General features: G+C 42.1%; 1 protein-coding gene across 1 annotated transcript in view; it reads left to right on the forward strand.

Annotated features, from left to right (window-relative positions):
* Positions 1-20,663, forward strand: part of SLC7A14 (solute carrier family 7 member 14) — a gene marked incomplete at both ends in the record, with an annotated part of 68,676 nt that overhangs the window by 20,990 nt on the left and 27,023 nt on the right. The window contains 3 exons of the mRNA XM_079704435.1: positions 7,856-8,092; positions 9,672-9,889; positions 18,713-18,859. Of these exons, the coding sequence (XP_079560561.1) occupies positions 7,856-8,092; positions 9,672-9,889; positions 18,713-18,859 (602 nt within the window). The remainder of the gene's footprint in view (positions 1-7,855; positions 8,093-9,671; positions 9,890-18,712; positions 18,860-20,663) is intronic.

The raw sequence follows: 20,663 nt of genomic DNA on the forward strand, positions 1-20,663 counted from the left end.
GTGTTGGAGGGTCTCCTACAGAGGCAGGGGGCAGCTGTGGCTCACCGAGGGACAAGGACACTGTCAGCAGAAGTTCTGGGAAGTACTCCTTGGCATGAGCTCTCCCAGAGTCTGCCATTAGCCCCACCAAAGAGCCCAGGTAGGCTCCAGTGTTGGGTCGCCTCAGGCCAAACAACCAACAGGGAGGGAACCCAGCACCACTGATCAGCAGACAAGCGGATTAAAGTTTTACTGAGCTCTGCCCACCAGAGCAACAGCCAGCTCTACCCACCACAAGTCCCTCCCATCAGGAAACGTGCACAAGCCTCTTAGATAGCCTCATCCACCAGAGGGCAGACAGCAGAAGCAAGAAGAACTACAATCCTGCAGCCTGTGGAACAAAAATCACATTCACAGAAAGATAGACAAGATGAAAAGGCAGAGGGCTATGCACCAGATGAAGGGACAAGATAAAACCCCAGAAAAAGAACTACATGAAACGGAGGTAGGCAACCTTCCAGAAAAAGAATTCAGAATAATGATAGTGAAGATGATCCAGGACCTCGGAAAAAGAATGGAGGCAAATATTGAGAAGATGCAAGAAATCTTTAACAAAGATCTAGAAGAATTAAAGAACAAACAAACAGAGATGAACAATACAATAACTGAAATGAAAAATACACTAGGAGGTATCAATAGCAGAATAACTCAGGCAGAAGAACAGATAAGTGACCTGGAAGACAGAATGGTGGAATTCACTGCTGCAGAACAGAATAAAGAAAAAAGAATGAGAAGAAATGAAGACAGCCTAAGAGACCTCTGGGACAACATTAAATGCAACAACATTCACATTATAGGGGTCCCAGAAGGAGAAGAGAGAGAGAAAGGACCCAAGAAAATATTTGAAAACATTATAGTCGAAAACTTCCCTAACATGGGAAAGGAAATAGCCACCCAAGTCCAGGAAGCGCTGAGAGTCCCATACAGGAAAAACCCAAAGAGAAACACGCCGAGACACATAGTAATCAAATTGGCAAAAATTAAAGACAAAGAAAAATTATTGAAAGCAGCAAGGGAAAAACGACAAATAACATACAAGGGAACTCCCATAAGGTTAACAGCTGATTTCTCAGCAGAAGCTCTACAAGCCAGAAGGGAGTGGCATGATATATTTAAAGTGATGGAAGGGAAGAACCTACAACCAAGATTACTCTACCCGGCAAGGATCTCATTCAGATTTGATGGAGAAATCAAAAGCTTTACAGACAAGCAAAAGCTAAGAGAATTCAGCACCACCAAACCAGCTCTACAACAAATGCTAAAGGAACTTCTCTAAGTGGGATACACAAGAGAAGAAAAGGACCTACAAAAAAAATAAAAATTAAGAAAATGGTAAAAGGAACATTCATATCGATAATTACCTTAAACATGAAGAGATTAAATGCTCCAACCAAAAGACACAGGCTTGCTGAATGGATACAAAAGCAAGACCCATATATATGCTGTCTACAAGAGACCCATTTCAGACCTAGGGACACATACAGACTGAAGGGATGAAAGAAGGGATGAAAGTGAAGGGATGGAAGAAGATATTCCATGCAAATGGAAATCAAAAGAAAGCTGGAGTAGCAATACTCATATGAGATAAAATAGACTTTAAAATAAAGAATGTTATAAGAGACAAGGAAGGACACTACATAATGATCAAGGGATCAATCCAAAAAGAAGATATAACAGTTATAAATATATATGCACCCAACATAGGAGCACCTCAATACATAAGGCAACAGCTAACAGCTACAAAAGAGGAAATTGACAGTAGCACAATAATAGTGGGGCACTTTAACACCTCACTTACACCAATGGAGATCATCCAGAGAGAAAATTAATAAGGAAACACAAGCTTTAAATGACACAATACAACAGATAGATTTAATTGCTATTTATAGGACATTCCATCCAAAAACAGCAGATTACACTTTCTTCTCAAGTGCGCATGGAACATTCTCCAGGATAGATCACATCTTGGGTCACAAATCAAGCCTCAGTAAATTTAAGAAAATTGAAATCATATCAATCATCTTTTCTAACCACAGCGCTATGAGGTTAGAAATCAATTACAGGGAAAAACATGTAAAAAACACAAACACATGGAGGCTAAACAATACGTTACTAAATAACCAAGAGATCACTGAAGAAATCAAAGAAGAAATCAAAAAATACCTAGAGACAAATGCCAATGAAAACACTATGATCCAAAACCTATGACATGCAGCAAAAGCAGTTCTAAGAGGGAAGTTTATAGCTATACAAGCCTACCTCAAGAAACAAGAAAAGGGCTTCCCTGGTGGCGCAGTGGTTGAGAGTCTGCCTGCTGATGCAGGGGACACGGGTTCGTGCCCCGGTCCGGGAAGATCCCACATCCCACATGCCGTGGAGTGGCTAGGCCCGTGAGCCATGGCTGCTGAGTCTGCGCGTCTGGAGCCTGTGCTCCACAATGGGAGAGGCCACAACAATGAGAGGCCCCTGTACAAAAAAAAAAAGAAACAAGAAAAATCTCAAATAAACAATCTAACCTTACAACTAAAGGAACTAGAGAAAGAAGAACAAACAAAACCCAAAGTTAGTAGAAGGAAAGAAATCATAAAGCTCACAGCAGAAATAAATGAAATAGAAACAAAGAAAACAATAGCAAAGATCAATAAAACTAAAAGCTGGTTCTTTGAGAAGATAAACAAAATTGATAAACCATTAGCCAGACTCATCAAGAAAAAGAGGGAGAGGACTCAAATCAATAAAATCAGAAATGAAAAAGGAGAAGTGACAAAGGACACCACAGAAATACAAAGCATCCTAAGAGACTACTACAAGCAACTGTATGCCAATAAAATGGACAACCTGGAAGAAATGGACAAATTCTTAGAAAGGTATAACCTTCCAAGGCCGAACCAGGAAGAAATAGAAAATATGAACAGACCAATCATAAGTAATGAAATTGAAACTGTGATCAAAAATCTTCCAACAAACAAAAGTCCAGGACCAGATGGCTTCACAGGTGAATTCTATCAAACATTTAGAGAAGAGCTACCACCCATCCTTCTCAAACTCTTCCAAAAAATTGCAGAAGAAGGAACACTCCCAAACTCATTCTATGAGGCCACCATCACCCTGATACCAAAACCAGACAAAGATACTACAAAAAAAGAAAATTACAGACCAATATCACTGATGAATATAGATGCAAAAATCCTGAACAAAATACTAGCAAACAGAATCCAACAACACATTGAAAGGATCATACACTATGATCAAGTGGGATTTATCCCAGAGATGAAAGGATTCTTCACTATATGCAAATCAATCAATGTGATACACCATATTAACAAATTAAAGAATAAAAACCATATGATCATCTCCACAGATGCAGAAAAAGCTTTTGACAAAATTCAACACCCATTTATGAAAAAACTCTCCAGAAAGTGGGCATAGAGGGAACCTACTTCAACATAATAAAGGCCATGTACAACAAACCCACAGCAAACATCATTCTCAATGGTGAAAAACTGAAAGCATTTCCTCTAAGATCAGGAACAAGACAAGGATGTTCACTCTCACCACTATTATTCAACATAGTTTTTGAAGTCCTAGACACAGCAATCAGAGAAGAAAAAGAAATAAAAGGAATACAAATTGGAAAAGAAGAAGTAAAACTGTCACTGTTTGCAGATGACATGATACTATACATAGAGAATCCTAGATGCCACCAGAAAACTACTAGAGCTAATCAATGAATATGGTAAAGTTGCAGGATACAAAATTAATGCACTGAAATCACTTGCATTCCTATACACTAACAATGAAAACTCAGAAGGAGAAATCAAGGAAAGGAAACACTCCCATTTACCACTGAAACAAAAAGAATAAAATACCTAGGAATAAATCTACCTAGGGAGACAAAAGACCTGTATGCAGAAAACTATAAGACACTGGTGAAAGAAATTAAAGATGATACCAACAGATGGAGAGATATACCATGTTCTTGGATTGGAAGAATCAATATTGTGAAATGACTATACTACCCAAAGCAATCTACAGATTCAATGCAATCCCTATCAAATTATCAATGGCATTTTTTATGGAACTAGAACAAAAAATCTTAAAATTTGTATGGAGACAAAAAAGACCCTGAATAGCCAAAGCAGTCTTGAGGGAAAAAAATGGAGCAGGAGGAATCAGACTCCCTGACTTCAGACTATACTACAAAGCTACAGCGATCAAGACAATATGGTACTGGCACAAAAATAGACACATAGATCAATGGAACAGGATAGAAAGCCCAGAGATAAACCCATGCACATATAGTCAACTAATCTATGACAAAGGAGGCAAGGATACACAATGGAGAAAAGACAGTCTCTTCAATAAGTTGTGCTGGGAAAACTGGAGGGCTACATGTCAAAGAATGAAATTAGAACACTTCCTAACACTGTACAGAAAAATAAACTCAAAATGGATTAGAGACCTAAATGCAAGACTGGGCACTATAAAACTCTTAGAGGAAGACATAGGAAGAACACTCTTTGACATAAATCACAGCAAGATCTTTTTTGATCCACCTCCTAGAGTAATGGGAATAAAATCAAAAATAAACAAATGGTACCTAATGAAACTTAAAAGCTTTTGCAAAGAAAAGGAAACTACAAATAAGATGAAAAGACAAACCACAGAATGGGAGAAAATATTTGCAATCAAATCAATGGACAAAGGATTAATCTCCAAAATATATAAACAGCTCATGCAGCTCAATATTAAAAAAGCAAACAACCCAATCCAAAAATGGGCAGAAGACCTAAACAGACATTTCTCCAAAGAAGACATACAGATGGCTAAGAGGCACATGAAAAGCTGCTCAACATCACTAATTATTAGAGAAATGCAAATCAAAACTACAATGAGGTATCACCTCACACCAGTTAGAATGGGCATCATCAGAAAATCTACAAACAACAAATGCCAGCGAGGGTGTGGAGAAAAGGGAATCCTCTTGCACTGTTGGTGGGAATGTAAATTGATACAGCCACTATGTAGAACAGTATGGAGGTTCCTTAAAGAACTAAAAATAGAATTACCATATGACCCAGCAATCCCAGTACTGGGCATATACCCAGAGAAAATCATAATTCAAAAAGACACATGCACCCCAATGTTCATTACAGCACTATTTACAATAGCCAGGTCATGGAAGCAACCTAAATGCCCATCGACAGACGAATGGATAAAGAAGATGTGGTACATATATACAATGGAATATTACTCAGCCATAAAAAGGAATGAAATTGGGTCATTTGTAGAGATGTGGATGGATCTAGAGACTGTCATACAGAGTGAAGTAAGTCAGAAAGAGAAAAACAAGTATTGTATATTAACGCATATATGTGGAACCTAGAAAATGGTCCAGATGAACCAGTTTGCAGGGCAGAAATAGAGACACAGATGTAGAGAACAAACGTATGGACACCAAGGGGGGAAAGTGGCAGGGTGTTGGGGTGGTGGTGTGCTGAATGGGAGACTGGGATTGACATGTATACACTGATGTGTATAAAATGATGACTAATAAGAAAAAAAATAAATAAATAAACAAAAGAAAAAGAATTATTGGGTAAAGATGTGGATCCTGCACTACAGAGAATAAGTTAGTTACCTCCTAAGCCCTTCCTTATACTGCACTTAAAAGGAAACCTACTCTATGTGCAAACTCAACTCCCTTCAGGAATAAACAACACATAAGTTACACAAGTCCGCCAAGCATCCAAGAAAATATCACCAGGTCTCACACTCAGCACTTACACACTCTATACTTTCCTTATAGAGTTCCTCAGGCCTTCCTTCTGACACCACTTCCTCTTAATTTTAGACTCACCCTAACAATTTAAACATCAGGTGTTGGAAGCAGCAATTTAGAATAGGAGGAGGTCAGACTGCTCCATGTAAGCCTTGCGACAGCAACAAGAAGAAACAACTGAGAGTCTGACCTCCAGGAAGTGGACGAAAACTATTTTACAAAGTGGAGGGAAGGGGGATGACATAGAAACTCAAAATAAATAGCAGCCTAGGCCATTCAAGGTAGGGACAAACAGCTTTGCTAGCCTTGAGAGCATCTCCATAATACAGGACAATACAGTAACTAATGTAAAAGAAAATTATGTTCAATATATTTTGTAGCAAAATTCCATATAACAATAGAATCTTAGATTATCAGAGTAGAAAGACACTTAAAGACAGCAGCCCAGCCTAATTCCTTTACTTTACAAGGAAGGAAACAGCGTATAGGGGTACACAGGTTCAAGGTAGAGTCAAGACAAGAGGGCAGCCCAGCTGGTCCAGTGCTCCTTCCACACGGACGCCCTGACACTGATGCCACTGAGTGGAAGGAAAAGAGACAGTGCATCACTTTTAGTCATTCATTGTGTCCATGCTTTTGACATCTCTCTTTTTGCTTCCTTGCATTGATTTTACTCCCTTCAAAAGGAGAAGAAACTTGTTCTCTTTAGTCACAAAAGAGTGAACAATTTTTCCCTGATCTGTGACAAGAGAACCTCAAGGTTGGCTCTTAACAAAATTGGGACTGAAAGTAAAGTTTACTTTGAGTTCCCTTCTACCTCCTCCTATATCCCATTCCTGGTGTGTTTCCTCCAAGCTGTCTTATGTCTGTCCTTCCACTTGGTACCCCACCCATTGGCCCCAAATCCAGAGTTCCTAGTACAATGTAGAATATTCTCCCAACTTCCAGAAGTTTGGTGTATTCCCTGTCTTTCTAATTTGATCTCTAATTCTATAAAACAAAAAAATGAGGCAATATGCCAGTGTTTCTCAAATATAAGTGGGGAGCTTGTTAAAATGCAGGTTCCTGGCCTCCATCTCCTGAAACTACAATTCAACAGATGACTCTGGTGGAAGGGGGCCCTGACCCACTTTGGAAAACACATGACTTCTGTTTGCCTCTCCAGCCTCAGACCCTCCTAGTCCCCCCAGGCACATCCCACTCCACCCAAAGCTTCATACTGTCTCTCCCCACCATGTCTTTGCCTCATGTTCCACCTTCTGAGTGCAATTAATTCCTCCGTATACCTCAAAACCAGCTGAGGCACGTGTCGTATCTCTGCTCTCCTTGTTCCTGTACATCTCTGGATTATTGAGCTTATACAGCCTATGATGTGAGCTGATTTCCTGGTATAGCTCCCCTTGAAGGCAGGGCCCTACCTTACTTGTCTTTTTTTAGTCCCAGCACTTGGCACCTTCCCAAGCACACAGTAGGCACTCTAAAAGTGTTCATTAAATTATCTTTTGTATGTGTTAAATTTCCTAGTTAATAACTAGTCATTTATTTATATTTGCATTGTTATTACCCACCCACCCGCCAGTATAGTACAGGATTTTCGAGGGTTGCTTGAGGTATCACTCTCAAATGAGGAACACCTTTTGTAACAGGTAAAAATGAAAGAGAAGAACGCTAGCATAATCTAACCCTGGTGCCATCAATTGTGGGGTCATAATGAGTTAGATCCATGTTCACTCAGGATATCTGACACCTAAGGAACAATGACAGAGACACATACAATAACCGGGAGTTTTCCTAATGAAAAAGATCAGCTTCTAATAGTTCCTTAGAATTAGTTCTGGCATTCATTCAGGTTAAAAAGTTTTCCAGAAGTGAAGCTGGAACACATTAGAACTTTGAATTGATTCATTTATATAAAACTTTGCCTATTTGTTCTAAGATCCCAGAGATTTCCAGTATTTTCTACCCAAGATGGTTAACCACCAGAAGTTTAGCTCATCTCCTGAAATCCATCATCCATGTGTGTGTCCCATGCAGGTGTCTGCTATGCAGAGTTTGGAGTCCGCGTCCCCAAGACCACCGGGTCGGCCTACACCTACAGCTATGTCACTGTCGGGGAGTTTGTGGCGTTTTTCATCGGCTGGAACCTGATCCTGGAGTACCTGATTGGCACTGCGGCCGGCGCCAGCGCTCTGAGCAGCATGTTTGACTCACTGGCCAACCACACGGTCAGCCGCCGGATGGCGGACAGCGTGGGGACCCTCAACGGCCTGGGTGAGACTGCCACAGACTCTAACCCCAACATGCAAACTTGCTGAGTCAAATAAATGGGTTCCTCTTTCAGGATGCAATTTGGCAAAATGTATCCAGGGCCTTAATACATCTTCTTTTGCCAAGTAATTCCCCTCTGAATCTAGCCTAAGGAAATTATTCAAGTTTCCATAAAAGCTTTATATGAAAAGATGTTCACCACAGCTTTATTTATAATAACAAAAAATTAGAAAGAGCTTAAATATTCTACAATGATTACATAAACTAGGGCAGCATATTATATAGCTAGCAATTAAAAGGAAGACCAGGAAGACTGCTGTAATAGCATGGAATATGTTTTTGATGCGATGCTGTATGACAAAGGATACAAATTGGACGTGCATCATGTTAATAACTATATAAAAATAAAACTAATACAGGAAAAAGAACTATAAGGAACTTCTCCAGTGGTTTCCTTAGAACATTTTTAAAATTTTTCATAAATAAGCATGCATTAATTTTTAAATAAGAAAATATATTTCTAAAAGAAACAGAATGGATGAGTAACCCAAATGAGTGAATACTAAATAATCAGAAGCTCATGTAACAAATACCTTGAGACTTCAGGCTCTGAGCCTCACTTACCACCCACTTTCCATCCTGATGTCTGACTACCCCTTTACATTCAAGGGAAGCTAAACAGTAGTTGAGGAAGCTTTGGGGTCTTGCCCCAGAACTTCCAGGGACTAATTCAGTGGCTGCATGCGAGTCATTTGACTTTGGTGCCCCTATCTCAGAAGAACTGACCAAAATGCTGAGCACCTAGATACCATAAGAAGATAAAAAATATGAGGACCACATTTTCTCAGTATAATGATTTCATAGAATTTTAGGTCTGAAAGTGTCCTCCAAAACCAGGTAGCCCGCCCTTTCACTTTACAGATGAGGTCCGGAGAAAGGAGGCACTTGCCCAAGGCCACACAGCTGGTTACAGGCAAGAGCTCAGCTGAAATCCAGGAGCGTGACTGCTGAGGCAGTGCCGTCTCCATTCTATAGAGGGCAGGAGTCCACTGGCCAACAGACAAGACCAAAATGTTCCCCGGCCATCTTCTCCGCAACCACATTTACTCAAATGGAAAGAACACCCTTCTTCCAATAATTTTCAAAGACACGTATTTCTAAATTTGCTAACAAAGAGAAATTTATGGACTATAAACTAAACAACAATGAAGATAAAACAGTTCAAATAACATGCATGTCAGATCCATATATACATCTGAATGTCCTGGGACAGTCCTGATTTTGGATGTTCCATGTGATGATAGACACTGCTGTAATTATCATATCATGTGTTCCAATTTTTGGTCCAGGATATTAGGCCGCCTCACCTATAAACCAAAACCTTCCCATTTGCAAATAGACACCTGTGGACCACAGTGGAGGCGAACACACACACACACACACACACACACACACACACACAGAGTTCCTTTTCCCTCCGTAACAAACTGACCATCTTTCTCTGAGCTGAGTGCAGATGCACCGGGGTAGGCCTGGGAGTTTTTCTCCCTGGACAATATTAGCTCATGTCTTTCCACTCTAGGGAAAGGAAAACAATCATACCCGGATCTTCTGGCTTTGGTGATCGCAGTCATCGTCACCATCATTGTCGCACTGGGGGTGAAGAATTCTGTGGGCTTCAACAACGTACTCAATGTGCTGAACCTGGCAGTGTGGGTATTCATCATGATTGCAGGCTTCTTCTTCATCAATGGGAAATACTGGGCTGAGGGCCAGTTCTTGCCCTACGGCTGGTCAGGGGTGAGTTCATTCCTAAATCCCAGTGTACCTGTTGCACGCTCTGCTTTCCACCCTGTGACAGTCTGAGACATACTTTCAAGAAAATGCTGTTTGTCTCATAACCTTCATGGCACTCTTTTCATCACCTTTTATCTGAATTTAATTGGAATGTTCTGAAGAAGTGGTTCTTTTTTATTTATTTGTTTCACAAACATTTGAGATCCTATTTTATGTGGAAAACAATGATAGGCTTGAAGTTCGGGTCACTTGCAATATACCTAATATTACGCTAAGTGCTCTTCATGTAATATCTCATTTAACCTTCCTAATAACCTTGCAAGGAGGATATTTACATTCTGGTCTTACAGATGAAAAAAATTCATACTCAGAGAGGTCAAATGGCTTGCTATTAAGCACACAGTGTAAGTGCCCAAGTCAGGACCCAAAGCCAGGACTATCTGACTCCATAGCCTGTACAAGAACACTCAGTCCTACAGAATCTCTCTACAGTCTATTCAGACAGTCCGTAAGTACACAAGGCAGTAAAGGAGGCCGGGAGAGTGGGCGGGTGAGGAAAGCATGAGTGTTGCCTGGGTATGGAAAAAGAAAAGAACAGTTTTCAAATCTAATCCCAACATTTGACCCAAGGTGGAGAGTCCTGCTGGGGTCTGAGAGCAGAGAAGCCCACCTGGTGTGGTCTGGGGGTTGGCAAGAGAGTGCGCTGGACCAAAAGGACATTTTCAGATCTCATCCCTGTGATCTGATGGTGTGGTTTATGCTAAAGAAAGATGGGAAGGTCCGAGTGGCAAATTCTTTATACTGAGAAGTACTAGTTCTAAGTCGCACCTGGATTCTTTCTCTAGCACGACTAAAAATGCTTACTTTATGGATTTATTGGTAAAATTCACCAGCTCGTTCTTCTTTTTTTTTTAAATAGTTGAATATAAATCAGAGAATTTTGAGTTAGAAGGGATCACAGAGGTCACCTGATCCCATCCCCTCACTTAACAGGTAAATAAACTGACGCTGGGAGAGGCACACCCACCCAGAATCAGTGACAGAAGCAAGTCCAGGATTCCACCAGTTTTGCTTTTGTAGTTTTTGCTTACACTGGTTTTCCTCCAAGAGGTCCAGGGACCAGAAATAGCTCTTGGAGAACACTCAAAATAATTTCTGTGTATTCTAAACCATGCCACGCTGTTCAATGCAGAGAAACAAGCAAGGAAGCAATTTAAGCCAAGGTTTCTAGTCTTCTGCTTATCAGTAAGAATTTGCAGAGTTCATCCCTCCCCCTTGAAGTGAATAAATCCTAAAACTGGTTAAAACCAGAAGAAGAGACAAAGAAACACTGTTAACCCCATTCTGGATTCCCAAGTCTATAGTTTCTTATGATACAAATCGTTCCCTTCCTATCAAATAAGAAAACAACAAATTGTAATAATGAAAAAGAAAGAATGTTTTCCCAGAACTCAACTGCATTTTCATCATAGCACATGAAAATGTTCTCACCATTTTCTTAACAATGTAAGAAATTACTGGGTCATGGACCTACTACGAGACTTTGGCCAACAGTTAACTTCTGTGCTTTCAGGTTTTCTCATCTATCAAGTGGTAAAACTAATGACAACCAAATGTTTGCAAAACAAGAATAAAATCTTAGATGTTTTTATGTGCACACTGTGTGGTTAGCAACAGCGATCATGACAGGAGGAAGGAGTTAGAATTTACCCACTACCTGCTGGGTGCCCAGCATTCTGCTCTATGAATATTATCTCACTCTTATAACAAAACTTTAAAGCAGGTGCTGCTATCCCCAACTTATAAATAGAGAATTCAAGGCTCAGAGAAGCTGGGTAACTTGCCTAAAGTCACTTAGCTAGTCGGTGCCAGGACTGAAATTCCCACCCAGGTGTGTGGCTCCAAAGTCCCTTCCACTACACTGAGTGCCTTATGTATGATGACCCCTCCCTTCTGAGCCTTCTTTAAAAAAAAGTAAGAATGTAATTAATCTGACATGTTACATTTTCATTTCCTTTAAGCCTTCACCAAGTCTTGGGGTCTTGGAGCTAGAAGGAGCATTAAGATGGGGGCATAGTTAAGCCGGCCCAGGCCAAATGTGCATTTTTACTGAGACATCATATCAAAGCAATTTGAAAACTCTTCTTAATTACTCAGATCATGTTTAATTTTCAAAATCTTCCTAAGAACTTATCTAAATGGCACACACTGTAGTCTAGGCCCCATGTGAAGACTGGAAATAGTCAATATCCTCTGTGTAAATACCCTTTGCCCATGCTGAAGAAGATGAACCAGTCTTTTAGCTCTTCCTTTTGTGCTTTGTTCTGGGGTCTTTATTCTCTTTGGGGGGATCTCCTCTCCCTGCTCAGGGGCTCCACATCCGTCCTCAGTCAGGAGCTGCCTCATCACAGAAGGAGCTAATCAAGCTAGGCTTAGGGGTTTCCCATTTACCCAACCCCAGTTCTCACTAGCTTCTACAGAAAGAAAAGAAAATTGGAAATCAGGCATAAAAAAGAAAGGAAGGATGCCATCCCTAACAATTTTTTCCTTATGACATACTCTTTCATATACACTTTTCATTTAATCTTCACCACAGCCTTGCAAGATAAGTACAATGATCTCCACGTTTACATCAAAATAACTGAAGTTTAGAAAAGTTAAGATCACAGATCTAGACTGTAATAGAGTTGAAATTCAATCCCAGTCCTAGATGAGCCAAAGCCCTTATTTACTCCATTATGCCCAAGTTTGCATGCATCGAACCAACTGTCTTTTTTGGCACCTTTGGCCACTGACCTCACTCCAACCCAAACGTGCTACCTGGAGTAGGCTTGTCATTGGTCACCAAAAAACCTTGGCTTGGATTTTGGATTTTTCACTGCAAATCCATGTTCTCTGCAAGAAATTCAAATATATGTCCTAGTGGCTGTGCCTAAAAACATCATCTGAGCACAAAGGACAGCCCAGTGTGAAGATGATGCTGACTCATCCTCTCTGCTATCTGCCTGGCCTTGGATTTCTGCGTTGTACATTTCCTCCACAGCTGACTGCCTAGACCTGTTCTTTCTCGACTTTGGTTTCAGGTTGCTTTTCCAGTCCAGCAAGGCCAATTTGAATATGGATGCTATTTTTTAAGATCTGACACCTTCTCATGAGCATGTCATCCACCAAGTGAATAAACACACTCCCTACTCTGTCATCTGACAATTGTCAACAAAATCGAGTTGCCTACTTGGCAGCTTCATGAACTTCTTCACTCCTTAAGGAAATTCTGACCCCCACCCCTGACAAGGGGACTAGTGCAGAGTTCCAGTCCACTTTCTTCTTCAATCCTTTTAGGTAGGACAGGATGGAGGAAACCACTGTGGACAGAGTGGTTTATAAGGATACCATTACATGACTTGAAACACAATTTTCAAGGACTCTGAAAGAGTTAAAGAGCAATCCATCCTCTGGCCATGGACCCCTCAGAAGCCTACTCTTTCCCTGCTCCAACCACTTCCTTCCAAAGAAAATAGCATAAGGAATGGTTTACTCACTTACAGGTTCTGGGTCAAATGCTTCTTTGGTCTTGAAGAGCTTAAGAACAACAAACATTTTTTTCCCTGTATCAAGTAACTGCTGGCCCTCAGCTGAACCCCTGCTTCTATCTGCAATTCCTCAGCTCTTGAACATTGTCGGATGCATATTCACTATATGTTATTTGTTCTCGATGCTATCTTATGGTTTCTCTTTAACCAAATAAGACACTCTACCAGCACAAATAGCTCCCAGGAAAATGGTTCAGAGCAAGTATTTGTGGGGAATGCTGACAGCCTCCAAACAAAGGAAAACCTGTTTCCCATGTCTCCACATTTGAATCCACTTGTTGGAACCTATTAGCACATTCCACTGTCGCTGTGGACAGGCTGCTAATAGATCTGGAGCGTGAGGGTGGTAGGAAATGTTGTTAATGTTGGAGTTCTGGCTTGTGACCTTGAGAGTGAATTATAAAAATGTGCCTAATTATCTCCTAGGCACATCTGGCAGACACACCAAGGCAGAATACAGAGAGCTGCCTCATCCTAATGCCTCTCAAATATCAACAAGTCACAAGGGCCAGCTTTTAGGGATCCCAGACGCTGAGTAGCAGGCCAGCAATGTCATTCTTTTGTCAACTAATTAAGCAGCGGCCCGCCAGCAACTGAGGCACGTGCTGTTTCCCTCTGTAGAGGGAAGGAGCCATCTGGATCGCCTGGCTGAGCAGCTATACCAGGTGGACTTTGGAAAACAATTTCCATTAATGTCATCAAATAAAAGTCAATACTTTTTTTTTATTTACATAAAACATTAAAGGAAAGTTAGGATAAAGTACAGATGAACCCAGAAACACACACACACACACACACACACACACATACACACACTTCACCCACCAATTTAATTCACAGATGCTCACCCCTAGGTACCGCACACATTCTTTCATGCATGGAATTGTATCCTAATCGTAAATACCAGAGGCCGGATCTGAGATCTGGGTAGAGTGAAGTGGAAAGCAGTTTTAGTGGGTATTTGGGTAGAGACACACCCATACACAGTTTCATTTCGTGGTTCTTTTGTATTTACCAGAGATTATTTGCTTACAAGGAAGAAAAACTCATTCAAACTAACTCAGGTAAAAAGGTGACCCTATTTGCTAATTGTATTATCTTTTCTTACATAATCTGTTTATTTAATCTATATCTTGTTAGGCCAGAGTCTGTTTGATCTTGGCAGGTGTGCTGATTTTTCCCCATTTGCCCACAGTCCCCAGATCCCTTCTCTACCCCTCATGCTCTGTTCTGTGTTCCAGAAGACCCCCTGCTGGTTGCTTCCTGTTGGGTTTAGCCAATGGGAGATATCATCAGATCAGAAGGTGAGAAGAGAACAAGGCCAGGGTATTTCTTCCTCACTTCTTCCCAGCCTTGACCCCTAGAGCGCCTTCACTGAAATCATTCATTTGAACCATCTGAGTTAAATTCCGTGTCCTGCCTATCACAGTAGAACCTCCAGATGTCCTACCTTTGATCTGCTTAGTCTTTCTTCAACCATAATTTCTTTCTAGTTCTACACATGCAAGTTCAGGCTAACAGACATTCTCTTTGCAAACTTATTCTCTCTCTTCCCAACTTGATCATAGTTAATTTTCTGGTATCTAATCATTATCAGTAATTGCCATCCATTCTTTCATTCATCTGGGAAATAGTAGCATCCGTGTTTTACAAATAATATAGATATTTATTAATCTTTTTCAGTTTGTTACCACAGTCAAGGTAGCATTTCGGGTCGTGCAGTGTCCTCTAGGCTCCAAGCCCCAGGAAGTCAAGCTCAGAGTGTTTTTTGCACATAATTGCATCCACATCACCAAGCACAGTTCCTGGTTCTTGGGAGCAGTTTAAAAAATGTGTCAAGTTCTAAAAAAAAAATAAGGAGGACGAGGAAGAGGAGGAGGAATTTGTGCCCTTGGTTTCATCTGTTCTAGAAAAACTTATAATAGTAATAAAAATACTACTGATAAGAGGAATATTTATTAAGTACCTATTGTATTCTATGACTGTGGTTGACTGTATTATCTCATTTAATCCCTGGAACAATCCAACGAGCTAAACACGATTTTTATTTCCATTTAAGTGATAAAGAAAATGAGACCCCAAGGGGTTAGGAACTTGTTCTAGGTCACCAAGCTAGTACATGGCAGAACCAACCTAGGTCTGACAGTCTACAGAATCTGCACTCCTAACCAAGTCCTATGCCACCCATTTGCATGGCTCTGTGATTGCCTCTGGAGCCTTCAAAATTGGAAGGTGTCCCTCCAATTCTGTCTGGAGGTATCTTCCACTGAGTCTTCTTTTTCAGTTAGACATCCCTTGGTCCTCAGTTAATCTTCATATGGCATGGTTTACAGACCTCTCACCTTTCTCCAGGGTAGACTGGCCCTATAGTTCTTATTTAGGACCTTCCTACCCACCTATCCTCATCAGGGAGCTCTTCCAGTATCTATGACCTTTCCATCCAGCACTGATCACACCAAGTGGGCATGGCACTGTAGCCGTGGGACATCCTAATTGGGAGCAATGCATCTTTAGACTGATTGTCAGAGAAGGTCACTGTATGATTTACAAGAGGTGTGTGTGTGTGTACGGGAAGAAAGATGTTAAAGGAAGAGAAGACAGGACTGTTTTCTGGAAGCTGTCTTAAAGCAAGGCTTTCCTTAACTGGAGCAGCTTAGCGAGCCTACAGTCCCAGCAATCATTCATCCCTGAACACCAGAGACATCTTTTAGACAAATGAAAACAAAGCACGTTTCCAAACCTGTGAACCTCCACATACGATGAGGTGAGATCTGTTTGACCTCCTTGTCTGGATGCCAAAGACAGTTTCCACATCTTCAAATGGAGGACTTTGCTGGTGTGAAATTGGGAGTTATCTCCTCCCCCAGAAAGTACTCCTCTGGTGACAACTGCTTGTTTGAGAAGTTCTTTCTATTAGAATAGATCAGAAGTTCTTAGATTTTTTTGTGTGCAGTGGACTCCTTGGCAGTCTGGTGAAGCCGATGGACCCCTTTTGAGTTATGTTTATACTATGTATAAATTGTGTTTATAAATGAATAACCTAATTACATAGGAGTTCGAAAGAAATCAATTACAGTTAACCTATGAACAACATGAGTTTGAACCAAGTGGTTCCACTTAGGTGGATTTTTTTTCAAAAGTAAATACTACAGTACTACACCGGTCAGTGGTTGGTTGAATCTGCAGATACAGAACCACAGATATGAAGGAACTGAGTACATGGGGGAACCACAGATACAGAGGGCCAGTATAAGTTATACTCAAATTTTCAGCTGTGCTGTGGTCGGCACCCCTAACCCCCATGTTGTTCAAGGGTCAATTGTATATTGAAATATAGTTATAAAAATATTTTTAAATTGTGATAAAACAACGTGCTTTGTTATTAGTGCTTTAAATATTAATATCTATGTCTAATAACTGACATAAATTGGAAGTCACAATGAGCACAAGTGGTATTTCAAGATCTCTGCAACAACTAATACGATGGGAAAATAGCTGATTGCTATTGGTGACAAAGTCACAGGTACTGTTAGTCACCTACACTCATAATTGAAAGAAATGATAACATTCAGTTGAAGGGTAGTGAACAGAAAGATGTATTTTTTTCTCTGAAAAATTCTCAGACCCTCCCCCGCGAATTGCATGGACCCCAGAATAAGAACTTCCAGTTAGAGAACTGAAGCATTAAAGTCCTGACAGGAGAGACTGTAGAAGAGACCAATTCATTTTACAGATGAGCAAAGGTTGCTTTTGAAAGTTTGAGACAATCTTCCATTTTGTGATGTTCCTTGTAGGTTCCACTTCTCAGTATTTTGTCTTTTACCTATTGAGAAGTCAGTAGGAAAGGTAAGAGTGAAAATTTAGGGACAGGTGTCTGCTTGGCACGTGTTTAGAATTTCATCATGTATAAACCGAATATGGAGAAAAGGAAAAAATGGTCAGTCCACAATGAGCCTCACTCCTGGCCCCCTGGCTAGAGCTTGCAGGTTGCCAAATGCCCTCACCCCATACACAAAACCCCAGAAAAATCTCTTTCATCTTCCCCAAATGGGACACCCCCAAGCATTCAAAGAGGCACATTTCTTACTTTCAGCTGATAATGAGAATGCTAAGGTGGGAAAACATAATTTAAACTTTGATAGATTCTTTGGAAGAAAGCCACACACTCCTCAGTGGAAGATTTTCACTGCTTGACTCATCAAGTCACAACCACCCTTGGGATCACATAGGCTCCTGTCAGACAGACATCCAGCAGATGTCACTGGATACCACCTCCTCAGCTTCACACTGCCTCACTCCTCATCCTTCCCTTGCCCTGTAGCCCAAGGCCACTCAAGCCCCCAAAAGGAACAGTAAAGTCAAATTGTCTCCACCTGTCTTCCCATGAAAGACACTACACGATTTGAAGATCTAAAATCTTTTATATCATTTCACATCTGGAAGATGCCCTGGAAATATCTACCAGGGTCACTAATGGTAATTTGGGCAGGACAATTTGTGCAAAAGCATCTGAGCCCCGTACACTAAATGCCAGAAGTGCCCACCCCATGTCTCTGTGTCGGTCACAAGTACCTCCCTACATTTCCAAACAACTACGGGCAGTCATACAGACTCTGGTTGTGATTGATAACCACTGAATGAAAACAGAGAACAAAGAAGTTAATGAGTTCCCCAAGACATAGGGATAGCCAACTTATTGATTTATTTATAACCCCATTTACTTCCAAAAATTATTTGAATGTGTTGAATGACCTCGTTTTTTGGGGGGGGGGGGGTTGGTTTTTTATTTGTTTGTTTGTTTGTTTGCGGTACGTGGGCCTCTCACTGTCGTGGCCTCTCCCGTTGCGGAGCACAGGCTCCGGACGCGCAGGCTCAGCGGCCATGGCTCACAGGCCCAGCCGCTCCGCGGCATGTGGGATCTTCCCGGACCGGGGCACGAACCCGTGTCTCCTGCATCGGCAGGCGGACTCTCAACCACTGCGCCACCAGGGAAGCCCTGACCTCGTTTTTATTTGGATATAATTCTTCTTATCTTCATTTTACACTTGGGGGAATTTCCCAGTGTCACACAGCTAGAAAGTAGAGATCAGAACTCAAGCGTTTAGCACAAGTTCCACCATGTTACTCCTTCTACCACTCAGTACTGTTTGCCGGGCACCAGGCAATTCTGGGGACCACGTCAGGCCCTGGTGCTGCCCTGACACTTTGAGTCTGATAAATGTCTTCATCCCGATAGGTGCTGCAAGGAGCAGCCACATGTTTCTATGCGTTCATTGGCTTTGACATCATCGCCACCACTGGAGAGGAAGCCAAGAATCCCAACACATCCATCCCTTATGCTATCACTGCCTCCCTGGTCATCTGCCTGACAGCATATGTATCTGTAAGTACCAAATGCTTATGTGACCCTCCTCATGGCCTTTCCATATTTGACCTTAAAATGTGGCTCTGGGACTGGGTTTCCTTCTGTCAGGAAGTAATCCTTTACTTGTGCCTTTTTGGTGTTTGTACGCATATGTTTTGTGTTGCTCCCTCTTTTTACACTGGCTCAAGCTCACCCCACCCACCAATGCCAAGGAGGAAATCAGGGCTCCAAACTGGAGACAGGAGAAGCCCCAGGTTCTCACTTCAGCCATGGCCCCCGTCCCTGCTCCGTCCTATGCACAGGCTCTTGGTGTCCACTGCTGCCCACGGGATAGTGTGCAGGGAGTGGGCTGCCGTCCAAGGAGCTCAGATCACAGGCTGGCAGTAACAGGTGGGTGTGCAAGCAGAGGCACTGTGGGCCTCTGCGCGCCCTCCTCAATGCTCTTCTGTCTTCTGGGAGCTTCCCGGCAGCAAAGAGACAAGGCTCTCCCAGGGTGGGGAAAGAGAATTCATCATCCTCTAGAAATGCTTCTCCCTTAAATCTGGTGGGTTGGGGGGTACAGAGTGGGAGAAGATGTAATTTCTTTCTGTTATTGCTCCCTCTTTTTACACTGGCTCAAGTTCGCCCCTTCAGGTTTCCCTGCCAAGGGAAGTCCTTAGAATGAAGCCTTCAGGCTGTCTCCTGAGGATCACGCCCCTCAGACACTCCTCACACTTCTGATGTGTCATCTCTCAGCTCCCATCCCAGAATTTCTATCACAGAAATAGTTCAGCCACATGCAACATCCCCCTCAGCCCCTGGCAGTGGATAGGACCAGCTGGTAAGCTGACAGATGCGTGGTTACACAAATCCCCCCAAGTCCTGGGGGTCCAACTCACTTCAGCCACCACAATTATCATAGAAAGAGCCAGCAGCCAGGGTGCACGCTGTCGGCCCTGCCGCTCCTCCTGCCACGGCATGCGACAAGAACCTCTTCACAACCCCTACCAAAAAAAATGGAAAAACACCTTCAGCAACAACCTGAAGAAACCAGGCCAAGGGATCATTAAGGCAAGCTGAAAAACAGGATTGTCCTGGAAGCCAAAGGAAAACATGAGAGCAGCACTGGATGTGGTTTGCCCACCCAAATCTTTATGGATAGGTCAGTTATCACCTCCCCCCCACCCCGCCCCATGCACACACATGCAACTGGCTTCATCTTATCCAACCCTGATTAGCCCTGCAGACAGAATGTTCAGGAACAGCTGGGGGTGGGGGAAGCAGGCAGGGGTAGCAGCAGAGACACTCTGCTCTGCATTCCCCCTCCCTCATGCCTCCCCTCTTCCAGTAGTCAACCATTGTAGCACACACAGTAAATAATCACAGTTCCTTCCTTAGAATAATGCTTTAAAGACTACAGAATATGTCTACGCATCTACCAACTTCTGCCCATCCTAATCTAATGTGGGCAGGAAACACTCTGAGAGTTGCTGTAAGAATCTATCCCTCTCTCCTCAGGTCTACCCCGATGTTGCTGGAAAAGATTCCCTTTTAGAATGCGTGGGCCCTAACCATGCCTCAGGGGTTGTTTGGTCTTGTGTTGGTCAGCAGGCGCCCATTCTACCACCAGGAAAAAGTCAAATTGCTGGGCTGTGGTCATTCATCCTGCTGTCCTCCCTAGTGGCGCATGGCTTCACTGGAGGATCTTGGCTCCTGAGAAATAGGCAAAGAGGTGATCTAGAAATGGACCACTCTCTTCTTTTCAGGCTCTGGACTCCCTCACTGATGCCAGGATTGGCCTTCACAGGCCAGGGGGCACCTGGTCTTATGACTGGCGGCTCCA

This window comes from Hyperoodon ampullatus, assembly GCF_949752795.1.
Source record: "Hyperoodon ampullatus genome assembly, chromosome: 5".
NCBI classification, from domain to species: domain Eukaryota; kingdom Metazoa; phylum Chordata; class Mammalia; order Artiodactyla; family Ziphiidae; genus Hyperoodon; species Hyperoodon ampullatus.